Raw genomic sequence first — 13,933 nt, forward strand, 5'->3', positions numbered from 1 at the left:
GGGAGCTGTGTGAGTGAGTGTGACAGATTTCTTTTATTAACATAGTTTTTAGTTGGTTGTCATGTTTTAATTTCTGACTATGTTCATGAATACCCAAGGAACACTTTTCTAATTTTATAACTACAAGTTTTATACTTTTTAGCAATATTTCTGCATTTTTGAACTATAAAAGAAAACTGTTTGTTGGACTGTGCTTGAGACTTAATTATTTTAATCTGCAAGGCTGTCGATCTTGATCTGGTACGGATTACCTACCTGGATATAGGTGTTGATAGAGTAAATACACCTGTCAAAGACCATGTTGGTGAAGCCCTTTGAACCATTGCTTCACTGATGCCAGTCACATGAAGTGCTTCATGCTCTTTAGTGCCATCTAATGGTAGATCTGCACTATCTTCTGAAATGTTAGTTCAGTACCGTAAATGGTAAGGCATCTTCAACTTTTTGGAGTGATTCATAATACATTGGTAGTAATTGAAAGTAAAATGAATATATATATATATATATATATATATATATATATATATATATATATATATATATATAATATAGTATACTGCTGGATTTGAACCAGCATGTGGACCAAGCTTTGTGCTAACATGCAACGCGCTACAACTCAGCCATTAAAGCAGTCATGCTACAAGGTTCCCAATAAGTTTGTTTTTTCCTTTCGTGCATTTGCACATCAAGCCATTCATATAACATTGCACAACTTTCAAAAGCGAACAACGTCACTTTCGGTTATTGTATTTATTTGGAGTTAATTATAATTAAGATGTGTTTCCACGCTATGCAAGCTTACAAAATATTTTAAGTTGTCCAAGCATGTAATTAATGGCACTGCATTGTTAAAAAACAAAGCTCTGTAGATGTTTGCAGATGTCACTGTGCTTTATTATAGTTCTGATAACACTGATGATTTAGTTAAGACCCTTCTTTACAGAACTTCAAGACTGGTTTGACAAAAAACGGGTGTAAAATAGCAGTTCACAGTTTAATATTGTCACTTGTAATAGCATTCGCTTGGAGAGCGTTAACAGTTTTAAATACTCAGGTGTGTATTGCTACAAGTCTTACATTTGAAAAACCCATTAATGTTGGATATAGCAAAATTGGAGCAAAACTTGGATGGTCAGCGTCATTGTTTAAGTTTTAATACAAGACTTCGACTATCTAAACAAATCCTGTTTCCAACCCTGGATCATGGTGAGGTGATATACAAAAATAAAAAACACAATACAATGTTCAACAAGATTTTCAGATTGATAGTTCAGTGTGTTCCGTCAGAACATCATTGCACTCTGTACACCAGGTTAAACTTGTCACCTGAGACTAGAAGGAGTTTTCACTGGAACCAGATCCTTTTTAAAAGGGTGAATAATTAACTGCCTGTCTAACTAAATAGTCTGTTCTGGGATGTTTAGTTGTGTTTATTCTTTATTTTGGCGATACTAAATATTTCAGCATACCAACAGTGAGAAGTACTATTGTAAGGAAAGTGTTGGCTTTGGCAGCCCCCTCAGACTGGATTACAATTTACAATTGTTACAAGATATCACATTATTTTTACATATAATTACATTATTTTTTACACATTATTTTTACATACAATTACCCATTTATGCAGTTGGGTTTTTACTGGAGCAATCTAGGTAAAGTACGTTGCTCAAGGGTACAGCAGCAGTGTCCCCCACCTGGGATTGAACCTACGACCCTCCGGTCAAGAGTCCAGAGCCCTAACCACTACTCCATACCGCTGCCCCACACTGATTACAATAACACATGGAGTGTAAATGCTTACTGTATGCTTGTATGTAACTGAAACTCGCTCCTGCTTTTCTCCTTTGTAAACGAGCCGATTGTAGCTCATATGGCTTTTCCAGCGGATACCATTTGAAATAAATCAATAAATAAATAAATTGAATGTTGTTTTATTCTGCTCCTAGCAGCTTGCTCTTTACGGTGCCTAAGCTAGCAGGAACCCCATTTGTATAGTAGTAGTGTAGCAGTAGGAGTCATTCCAGTTCACTATGAGATTTAAAAGCGATTTTAAATACATTTGCTTTCACACATTGACACCCCAGCAAAGCGACAAACCTTAATTGTATTACTAAGTACCTCAAGGGTGAACAGCGATTATTTTCCATAACATGCTGGCTTTGCAGAAAAGCACTAAAACAACAAGTAAATTCAGAGATCTCACCATTCATACAGGTCCAGCAGTTTCTGGTACACACTGGGTAGCTCTTCCTTGAATCCTGGTAGGTTGTTTTTTTCATACAGGTTGGTCAAACCCTAAGGGAAGCACGGATTCTTAAATCATATAAATAGTACAGTAACAGGTAAACAGCAGTTTTGTTTTTTGCGAATACAGACTCAAATGCAACTATGAGATTTCCATTATATGAGAGTAGGTGTTAGAACTTCATGCTGATATTGGACTCCACTCTCGCCAAGATAAGCACCAACTAAGAGATAGCTTCTTTTACAGTAAACTAATGTGATCCATCTGTGTTTCCTTCCATCTGATGATGTAGATATCCTTCTGCCTGGTGTTGATGGCTGAAGTGTAATGCTGGCTCCAGGGATCAGCCTATTTTGCCTCCCTGGCGCATCAGCATACACAACGGCTGCAATGCTGGCTCCAGGGATCAACCACAGTGCGGACTCCCTAGCGCATCAGCATGACAACCGTCTGGACTGAGCTGAGCAGGGTACTTCTCTGGAGTCTTCAAGTGGGCACCTTCCATCCTTGGTGTTTCGTCGACTAGTCCACAACACCTTAAGAGGGTGAGACAGTGATTCTGGAGTCCCAGCATCACCCCCCTCCGTTCCCCACTCAGCTAAGCCCAGCTTACTTACCTTCCTTTACATCGACGTTGTTTTCTTTCTACTGTGCTTGAGGTCCACAACCAGAATCTTTTCGTCTCAACCAGATCCAGTTGCTGCTCCTCTCTGCTGCTTCAGATAAGTTCTTCACTATGAGTCGCAACTCTTGACCACTGTATCCGATGTCTCAGAGAAACCAGGTTGTGGAGTGTGCCACAAATCCTCAACAACCCACCTCCACTGGGTAAACCTGGACTCTCCATCCTCGCTGCTCTGCTTCAGCAGCTAGTTGAGCATACCGAAGTTTCTTCCTTTCATATGCCTCATCCACAGCAACCTTCCATGGCACTGTTAACTCTACCAGGTGAACAAGGCGTGCTGATCCTGACCACAAGACAATATCAGGTTGAAAGTTAGTGGTGGCAATAAAATAAGCCATTGTCCAACATCTGCCAGCATTTTCCACTCTCTAGCAGCCTCCAGTTGTCCTAGACGAGTTTTGGTTTTAATACCTTTACTTGGTGGTTGCTCCCCTGGACGGAGGAATGTTGTTCTTCATGTGTCATATATTGCTGGCATTGGTGGCAACCTGTTGGTCATGCTGCACTTGTCTTTCAATGCCAAGGCCAAACATCACAGCACCTGGTCATGACGCCAAGTAAACTGTCCTTGGCTAAGATCCACCTAACATCCTGTCAAAATGTGTCTTAAATGTAGCTGGCGATAAACACAAAGGATACCGCGGATCCTCTCCTACCCATAGATTAAGGTTCTGTGGTGATGGGAGAACTTAATATGTTGACCTGATGAGGAAACTGATCCTGCTGTTCCATTGTCCATAGATCTCGCCAGCCGATCTTGCGTTGTTCCACATTCTCCCTGCTTGGCCTGGGAAACTGCCTTTATGCACCTCATCATCTCCTCCTGCTTTTGCACCTCGTTGACTACCAGCTTCCTCGTTGAGCTGGTTGCTGCTTTGTGCAATGTAGGAGGAGCTGAACTGAGACCAAGGCCTCCTCTTCCATGCTGTACTTGCCCCATGACATCAGAGTGTGCAAAAATGAGATAATTTTGTTTACAAATTTCATACGATTATAAGATAACTAATCTTAACACTAGCTTGAGGAACAATAATTATCTTTGTAAGAAGTTATTTAGACTATGTCTTCATTCACTGGTTTAAAACACCTGTTTGTTTTTCGCATCTCTCCCATAATTAATTGATATTCTGAAAATGCAATTATACAATTTTCATTTATTGTGCATTACATTTAGCCGTAAACAGTTATATAGCACAGCAATCTTGTTTTGGAAAAATGAAAAACAAAGTCATTATTATCCAACCTTTGCCGCTGCTAGGAAACAGGAAAAAAAACATCCACCTGAAGAAGGTTGAGTGGATGAGTGGAAAACAGACTTACTACATAACATGGTGCTTGTTTTGAATGACTCATATCCTGGGAGCTCCAGAATGGAGTGAAATGTTGTTTGCTTGTTTTTTTGTTGCTCACTTTCACTAAAACAGAAGGTGGCATGTATTTGCTTGTACCCACTTGACACTCATACTGCAAGAACATTGAGATATTTCCTTAAAAATGTTTTTTTTTTTTTTTAAACTACCAAGTTTTCTAGCCTCCATTTTCACTTTGGTGAAGCCCATTTAAATCAGTCAATTCCCTCCTTGTTGTGAGCTACCAAGCAGTACAGCAGTACCGACAGCTTAACTAAACTATCCCCTACTTCCTTAACAGTATATAATTGAATGTCTGCTTGATGTTTCGGTATTCCTTTCAACATTTTAATCTGAAGAGTGAACATTCTGTGCGCGCGGGTGTGCGTGTGCGTGTGCACGTGCACTCACCTGCCATGCCAGTAGCTGCTCTGGCTCCAGCTCCACAGCCTTCCTGTATGCAGCCTGTGCCTGATCAGGCTGCTCAAGCTCGGACGCAGCCACTCCGATAAACACCCAGGCATTGTAGTTATTCTTCTCAAGCTTCAGAACAGCCTGAAATAAATCAAGAAATATTTCACTAAGAAGTTCATGGCCAGAAGGACAGAGTTGATTGCTTGATCTATACCGTTCAAATCACTGGCGGTGTCAGATTTGGGCCAAATTTAAACATACATATTAGCCTTATAAAATCCTCATAATCAAATAATTTATGTGTTAAGTACTTACATTCTTTTGACTACACTTTATTCCCATTGCCAGGGATACATCCTCCACCGGGGAAATAATAATTAGGCAAACCAGAGAGATAAAAAGCTCAAGTGGGTCTAAATCAAGCATGCAGTGCTCGGTACATAATACAAGTCATCTCCTGCTGCAATAAGAAAGATATTAATTAAAAACTGAAGATAAAATACAAATCTAGCTAGAGAACTAAGAAGCAGAAGCACTTAACACTAGAACCACCGAGATTTCGGACTACATACAACCGCCACACCCGCAAAATGTGCGGCTCCATTTTAAAACGGCTTCGATATGAAAATGAAAATCAAACAAACAGTCGAATACAACTTAATATTTTTATTTATGAAGATCATGCATAACATTTTCAGAGCAGCACCGTATTTACATTGAAAATTAAACTTTTTTCTTATTTTTTTCAAAAAGAGCGCAACTACATAAACTTGAAAAACTATAATAAAATAAACTTTCCACAATAAACTTGTGCGTAAACAGGTGTAGAAAGCTGTGTGCGCACATACAATTATAAAACATAAATAGCTAGTTATAAAAATAGCATAAAACAAAAATATAACATAACTTATGCAACGCTACTCCACTACTCCGCTCGCTCCACTGGCTCCCGATCACCGCTCGTATCCAGTTCAAGACTCTTGTACTAGCCTACAGATGCCTTGACCAGACTGCACCCAGCTACCTCCAGACCCTCATCTCTCCCTACACCCCCACTCGACCTCTCCGCTCCGCCTGCACTAGAAGACTGGCTCTACCTCCTCTACGCTCCCCTGCCTCCAGAGCCCGCTCCTTCTCCACCCTTGCTCCGCAGTGGTGGAATGACCTTCCTACAGATGTCAGGACTGCCCAGTCCCTGACCACATTCCGGCGCCTCCTTAAGACTCACCTCTTCAAACAGCACCTGTAGAACTCCTCTGTTTGTATCCTGGGACACTATCACCCTTCATTTAAATGTGCTTTATTTTGCTCTTATCTGCCCCCTATTTTACTGCATTTAATCCTGTACTTCAGAATACTGTAATCTGCCAAGTGTTTAACCTGTAGTATTTTGTACTTAATCATATCCTGATGTAACTATCACTATTTAATCATATCCTGATGTAACTATCACTATTATCTGCTGTATTATTGAATTGTGGTGTGTCACACTTGAACAAAAGTTATTGTATTTATTGCTCTTATTGTATTACTTGTATTGTAACACTGGAAATGTATTTGCTTACGATTGTAAGTCGCCCTGGATAAGGGCGTCTGCTAAGAAAGAAATCAATAAATAAATAAAATAAACGTAAAAGCACTTTGAGTGAAACAGCTTTCTAAGTACAATCTACGCAGAAACAGCGACAGTGTGCCTTTGTGGGAAACAGCTGCTCATCCACGGTGATGTTAGGTCCAGGCTAGCAGACAATGCTATTTGTGATGAAGCCGTCCCAAACCTCTGATGCCATGGCAAATTTGTTTGTAATAAGTCGGGCTGCTCTTCTTGTTCTCAAATCAAAATGATTAAATCTCAGGATTTCCCAAAAGCGATTCTGTGACATTGTTTCCTTGAAGAAGGGAAGACCCCACTCTTGTGACCAGTAGCTCTCCACATACAGACGTGCTCAAATTTGTTGGTACCCCTCCACAAAAAACGAAGAATGCACAATTTTCTCTGAAATAACTTGAAACTGACAAAAGTAATTGGCATCCACCATTGTTTATTCCATATTTAATAGAAATCAGACTTTGCTTTTGATTTTTTATTCAACATAATATTGTAAATAATAAAACAAATGAAAATGGCATGGACAAAAATAATGGGACCGCTAACCTAATAATTTGTTGCACAACCTTTAGAGGCAATCACTGCAATCAAACGTTTTCTGTAGCTCTCAATGAGACTTCTGCACCTGTTAACAGGTAGTTTGGCCCACTCTTCCTGAGCAAACTGCTCCAGCTGTCTCAGGTTTGATGGGTGCCTTCTCCAGACTGCAAGTTTCAGCTCTTTCCATAGATGTTCGATAGGATTCAGATCATAGAAGGTCACTTCAGAATAGTCCAATGTTTTGTTCTTATCCATTCTTGGGTGCTTTTAGCTGTGTGTTTTGGGTCATTATCCTGTTGGAGGACCCATGACCTGCGACTGAGACAGAGCTTTCTGACACTGGGCAGTACATTTCGCTCCAGAATGCCTTGATAGTCTTGAGATTTCATTGTGCCCTGCACAGATTCAAGGCACCCTGTGCCAGGCACAGCAAAGCAGCCCCAAAACATAACCGAGCATCCTCCATGTTTCACTGTAGGTATGGTGTTCTTTTCTTTGAAAGCTTCATTTTTTCGTCTGTGAACATAGAGCTGATGTGACTTGCCAAAAAGCTCCAGTTTTGACTCATCTGTCCAAAGGACGTTCTCCCAGAAGGATTGTGGCTTGTCAATATCCATTTTAGCAAATTCCAGTCTGGCTTTTTTATGTTTTTCTGTCAAAAGTGGAGTCCTCCTGGGTCTTCTTCCATGGAGCCCACTTTTGCTCAAAAAGCGACGGATGGTGCGATCAGAAACTGACGTACCTTCACCTTGGAGTTCAGCTTGTATCTCTTTGGCAGTTATCCTTGGTTCTTTTTCTACCATTCGCACTATCCTTCTGTTCAATCTGGGGTCGATTTTCCTCTTGCGACCGCACCCAGGGAGGTTGGCTACAATTCCATGGACCTTAAACTTCTTAATAATATTTGCAACTGTTGTCACAGGAACATCAAGCTGCTTGGAGATGGTCTTGTAGCCTTTACCTTTACTATGCTTGTCTATTATTTTCTTTCTGATCTCCTCAGACAACTCTCTCCTTTGCTTTCTCTGGTCCATGTTCAGTGTGGTGCACACAATGATACCAAACAGCACAGTGACTACTTGTCTCCATTTAAATAGGCTGAATGACTGATTACAAGATTGGAGACATGTGTTATACTAATTAAAGAAACTAATTAGTTTGAAATATCACTATAATCCAATTATTTATTATCTTTTCTAAGGGGTACCAACAAATGTGTCCAGGCCATTTTAGAATATCTTTGTAGAATAAGCAATAATTCATCTCTTTTCACAGCTTCTTTGCTTTATTCTATGACATACCAAAGGCATGCAAGTATACATGATAAAATAGCTTTTAATTTCGTCACTTTTCAGGAGGAATGAAGCATTATTTCAATGAGCTGTAAGGGTACCAACAAATTTGAGCACGTCTGTAAATGCTTTTGCCCGCATATACACCACGCACACAGAGGATTGCAATGAAAGTTTGTAATTCCTGCAAAGACAGTTCCCAGGGGTCAACATTCAGTACCCGCTGTGCCTCTGCTATGGTATAGCGCTGAATGTGAAGCAGCAGTTGCATAGCGAACAACAACAGAAATGGGGTATCTATGTTTCGTTTTGTGTGCGGTGTTGGGCCTGAAGCTTCAGACAAAACATTTTCTGATGTGTGTTTTCTCAGCCTCATCACCAGGATTTATAATTTTCCAAACTGTCCCGTCTTTGCCCATCTCCTGAATTACGCTTGGAGAAGCTGATGCAACAGGTGTAGTTGTCCTTGGTGCTGGTGGTGCTGAAGCGGCAGATGCAGGAGGAGCTGCAGGGACAGCAGCTGTTTCTCCAGATCTGGATCTGGATCTGCCACAGCCACGACCTCTCCCTCTCCCCGTGGTCGGCATGTGTTGTGTTTGACCTGCAAGTAAATCCGGCTTGGTGTCTTCACTTTCACTGTTGGAACTGCTGGTTTCGACAACCCAGGATGCGCCGCTGTCGTTATCACTCACCTACCATCAGAATCTCCTTCAGCCAACTCTTGTAACAGTTCAGGCACTTCTTCTGTATTCAGTAATCGTCTTTGAGCCATCATCTCAGTCAGTATACAGATAATAATGAATTGAAGTGCCCACAGCAGAGACTAATAAACGCTAACACCAGCCAGCCTGTCGCCAGCCCTACACCTATTACAAAATAATTAGCATACATGACTGATCAAGGCATTGATCACAACATTCTCAAGATTGAATTACAAAAGACAGTTACAAACTTGCTGAGTTGATTCAGAGGACAGGCAGACGACAAAAAAGTAGCGTAGCTATATCACACTGTATTGTGATTCAATGTGTATATTTTGTGACAACTGCTAATAAAATTAATAATAATAATAATAATAAATGATGTGTAGAATGACTTTCATTAGTGTTTCAGCACTCGACACTCACCTCTTTCAAGCTGCTGCTCCTGCTCTACTTCCCTTCATCTCCTACCTTCTCAACACCTCTCTCCTTTCTGGTCTCTTTCCCTCTGCCTTCAAACAAGCTTCTATCACTCCCCTCCTCAAAAAACCTACCCTTGACCCTACCTCCCTCCAGAGCTACCGTCCTGTCTCCCTCCTACCCTTCCTCTCCAAAACCCTCGAGCGGGCTGTACACCGCCAGCTTTCCTGTCCAACCACTCTCTGCTCGACCCTCTCCAATCTGGCTTCCGCTCTGCTCACTCCACTGAAACTGCCCTCCTGTCTGTCACTAACTCACTAAACTCTGCCCAAGCTGCCTCTCTCTCCTCTGTCCTAATTCTCCTCAACCTCTCTGCTGCCTTTGACACTGTCGATCACTCTATTCTACTATCCTCTCTCACTGACCTGGGAATCTCTGGCACTGCTCTGGCCTGGTTCTCCTCCTACCTCTCCAACCGTACTTACCAGGTAACCTGGCATTGAACAACCTCCACACCTCACACTCTCTCAACAGGAGTCCCCCAAGGGTCAGTCTTGGGTCCTCTCCTGTTCTCTCTCTCTACACCTGCTCCCTGGGCCCCCTCATCGCATCCTACGGTTTCTCATACCACTTCTATGCTGATGATGCTCAGATTTTCCTCTCCTTCCCCACCTCTGACTCCACCATCCCCTCCCGTATCTCTACCTGTCTGTCTGCTATGTCCTCCTGGATGCACTCGCATCACCTCAAGCTCAATCTCTCTAAATCTGACCTCCTTTTCTTTCCCTCCTCCTCCTCCTCCTCCTCTGACCTCTCTATCTCCATTCCTCTGGAATCTACCACACTCTCTCCCTCCTCCTCCTCAGCTAAGAACCTCGGAGTCACCCTGGACCCCTGCCTCTCTTATTCCCAGCACATCTCCACTCTGGCACGCACTTGCCAATTCTTCCTGAGCAACATCCGAAGAATCCGACCCATCCTCAACCATATACGCCACCCAGCTCCTGGTCCAGGCCCTGGTACTCTCCCGCCTAGACTACTGCAACTCCCTCCTGGCTGGACTCCCTGCGTCCGCCACCCGTCCGCTCCAGCTCATCCAGAACTCTGCTGCTCGCCTGGTGTTCTCTCTGCCTCTCTTCTCCCACGCAACTCCACTGCTCCGCTCACTCCACTGGCTCCCGATCACCGCTCGCATCCAGTTCAAGACTCTTGTACTCGCCTACAGATGCCTTGACCAGACTGCACCCAGCTACCTCCAGACTCTCATCTCTCCCTATACCCCACTCGACCTCTCCGCTCCTCCTGCACTAGAAGACTGGCGTGTACCTCCTCTACACTCCCCTGCCTCCAGAGCCCGCTCCTTCTCCACCCTCAACCCCCCCAGGGGTGGAATGACCTTCCTACAGATGTCAGGACTGCCAGTCCCCTGACCACCTTCTGGTGCCTCCTAAAGACTCGCCTCTTCAGACAGCACCTGTAGAACTCCTCTTTTCCCTCTGGACACTTTATCACTCTTCCTTAATGCGCTTTACTTGCTCTTATCTGCTCCCTATTTTACTGCATTTAATCCTGTACTTTGAGTACTGTAATCTGTCACAAGTGTTATTTAATCTGTTGTATTTTGTATTTAATTTATATCCTGATGTAACTATCACTGACACTTATCTGCTCCTTTATTGAATCGTATTTTGTCATATACTTGTACTTGCTAGAACCGAAGTCATTGTATTTTATCTTGCTCTTAATTGTATTAATACTTGTACTGTGATTCTTGAAATGTATTTTTGTTTACGACTGTAAATCGCCCTGGATAAGGGCGTCTGCTAAGAAATAAATAATAATAATAATAATAATAATAATAATAATAATAATAATAATAATAATACGTTCTTTCACAATGACTTTGATTTTATTACAAAGCCCTGACTAAATTGTCAGCTATCTTGTATTGATTTCAATATGCTGCATAAACTGCGGGTCTGGCAGTTGAAGAAGCAAGTGCTTATAACATATTCATTTTTACGATTCTGCGGCTGAAACAGTGTATGCGTATTTAATTTAAAAATTCAGTAACACTTAAGAACGGACATGCACGGGATAGTCACATACGCGGAGATATTTAAATCTGAATTGCAAAAGCCGTTCAAAAAGTGGCTATGGCGGTGCTAGTGTTAACACTGTTAACTGAAGCACACTTTCTAGCTGAGTCATACTTCAGTCTTGCAAACACTAGGAGACTGTTGTGCGACATGCCCAGACAAACAGTTAATGACTAGAAATCACCCTCAGCACTGTCACTGACATCCCTTTCTACTGTTAATCAAGAACATATGAAATAGCTTTTATGAGTTACTGCATGGAGGTTCCAGGTTCAATTCCAGCCACTGACGCACTGTGTGTGACCCTGAGCAAGTCACTTTAACTTCCTTGTGCTCCATCCTTTGGATGAGACATAAAACAGAGGTCCTATTGTAAGTGACTCTGCAGCAGCAGTTGTTGATGCATAGTTCACCCTCCTAGTTTCTGTAAGTCGCTTTGGATAAAAGCATCTGCTAGATTACTAAATAATAATAAACAGATTACATGCTAATGTTCAATATATGATGCACCACCCCAGTCATTCTACAGTCCTAGGGAATGGATAACATGTTGTGGGTAAGGTATGTCACCATAACATCTTTGTTTTGAATAAGATGCTATGGTGACCTATGCTGGAACGCCCAGACCAAGTTCCATCACACTTGCTTAAGCTGTTCTAAAGACAGAAAACTGTAACTGTTATATAAATGTATGCACTTACTTTGCAATGTTTCAAGGCTTCCTTGTATTCCTTGTTCTTTATGGCCTCCCTGGCGTTTTTCAAGATTGACTTCACCTCTTTGTTAGACATGACTCCTGTGAACTAAGATGACAAATAATGATTAAGGCTGTATTTTTTTTTATGGTTAATTTACCCACTGCTGCGTAATATTTAGTTCCCAGTGAAAATTCCCATTTCTGATTTTCTGGTTTGCCTTATTGATGCACTACCTGTTGCACTGCATTTAGGAATCTGGCAGTGGGTTTACTTTGCTTCCAGTATATAACTGAACACACTGCTGCTAGATTTCTTTAAAAGATCAGAAATATTTCTGCTGAAGATTGGTCTTTCCAGTACAAGAAGGGGACATTTCACGTTTCTATTGTTATTTTTACATTTATTTATATTTTAATTTTGCTTGATAATTCACTGATGGTGAAAATAGAATGTCTTTAAAAGGGGACATAAAAAAACTTAAGTCTATAAATTTAACATTTACTGCTTTTCAGATAAGCATTTAAATAGTTAAGACACTTGTTGTACAAGCACATTCTGCAGCATCAGTCTCAAGCATCCTATTCTCCAGTTATCCTTTCACAATGTATGCACATGGGCTGTTAACCCAGTCAGCAAGCAGTTAGAATTGAAATGTCCGATTTGCATTGCATTCCTGTGCCACTGAGATAACGGGCATCACAGATTCTCAATGAACATCAGTCAGTCTGCAAATGATTTGCACACAGAAATGGAATTCACTTGCCTATCACTTCGGCTTGGTGACTGCTGTTTGACCGGATTACATCTACACTTTACTCCGAGTTCGAGGGTTGTAGGGTGTGTTGTATTTATTACGATAGCTCTGCATGGACGTCTGGCAGTTCATAAACCTGTCAGGAAGAAGGCAGTTAATAAGTAGAAGTGTCTGCTCAGTCCCTTGGGGGTCTCTTCTAGGTCCTTTTATTTGCTATTTTCCCCAAACTTTAACTCAGTCCTGATCTCAAACTCTACAGAGCAGACACGACTCAATTAAATACAAGATGACAGGGCCCCATTTTGAATTAAGTGCAAAGAAATACAGTCTAAAGAAACTTTACTATATATACACATCAAAATACATTAAATATTACTTTAAGTCTTTGTGTGTTTTTTACTGGTAAATTTTGCACGCCTACTGGGCAGTGTTAATCGTGTTTATATCTGCAACGTTCGTAGGCATTTGTTTTCACTTTATGCATATTAAGCGTGTGTTTTTCACTAACTCTGCTATGCAGAATAAATGATTTTTTTTTCTATGTGTAAATATCGGGACTTTCTTCCTATGCATCGGGACGCGGGACATTTGCTAGGAAATCGTGACTGTCCCGACCATATAGGGACTGTTGACATGCATGCCTTCGGTAGTAATATTTTGTATATTTCTGTAATCAAAATGTCGCTGTCTCTCTCCTCACCTCGACCACAGGTATACCGATCACAGAATAACACATTCAAGTAGTCCATGTCAGGTCAAACTAGTAAGTAGGCCTACTGAGAATAAATAGCGTATGTTTAGTTTTCGTAGAACAGAAAAATTATCATTTCTGACACGTTCTTTCATTCATTGGCACATTCACTCAGACAGTATGGTTTCGTATTTTAAAAATATTAAATTGTGTCTAACAGTACCAATCTTACTGTCTGTTATGCACCACTAACCCAACAATATGTAACATTTCATTTCAAGCTGTCTTTCACGCACACATTTTCGTTGAACTGAACTTGATCATTTACCTGCTCTGTTGTTGCCACAGCTCAATCCCATCAGGCTCCGGGGTAAGCACCCCGGTCATGTGACTTGAGAAACCAAGAGAGTTTCAAAAGTAAAAGGGTTTCAGGACG

General features: G+C 41.4%; 1 protein-coding gene across 3 annotated transcripts in view; it reads right to left on the bottom strand.

Annotated features, from left to right (window-relative positions):
- Nucleotides 1-13,917, bottom strand: part of LOC117404091 (superkiller complex protein 3-like) — a 54,909-nt gene extending 40,992 nt beyond the window's left edge. The window contains exons 1-6 of one of the 3 annotated variants that reach the window (XM_058987598.1): nucleotides 13,826-13,917; nucleotides 13,507-13,582; nucleotides 12,816-12,942; nucleotides 12,056-12,157; nucleotides 4,691-4,834; nucleotides 2,204-2,295 (exon numbers count right to left, since the gene is read on the bottom strand). In XM_058987598.1, coding sequence (XP_058843581.1) covers nucleotides 2,204-2,295; nucleotides 4,691-4,834; nucleotides 12,056-12,145 — 326 coding nt within the window. In that variant the 5' untranslated portion in view covers nucleotides 12,146-12,157; nucleotides 12,816-12,942; nucleotides 13,507-13,582; nucleotides 13,826-13,917. The remainder of the gene's footprint in view (nucleotides 1-2,203; nucleotides 2,296-4,690; nucleotides 4,835-12,055; nucleotides 12,158-12,815; nucleotides 12,943-13,506; nucleotides 13,583-13,825) is intronic. The other 2 variants (XM_058987590.1, XM_058987604.1) reach the window with 2 other exon arrangements.
- Nucleotides 13,918-13,933: the final 16 nt, after the last annotated feature.

The sequence above is a fragment of the Acipenser ruthenus genome, chromosome 2 (assembly GCF_902713425.1).
Source record: "Acipenser ruthenus chromosome 2, fAciRut3.2 maternal haplotype, whole genome shotgun sequence".
Lineage (NCBI taxonomy): Eukaryota > Metazoa > Chordata > Actinopteri > Acipenseriformes > Acipenseridae > Acipenser > Acipenser ruthenus.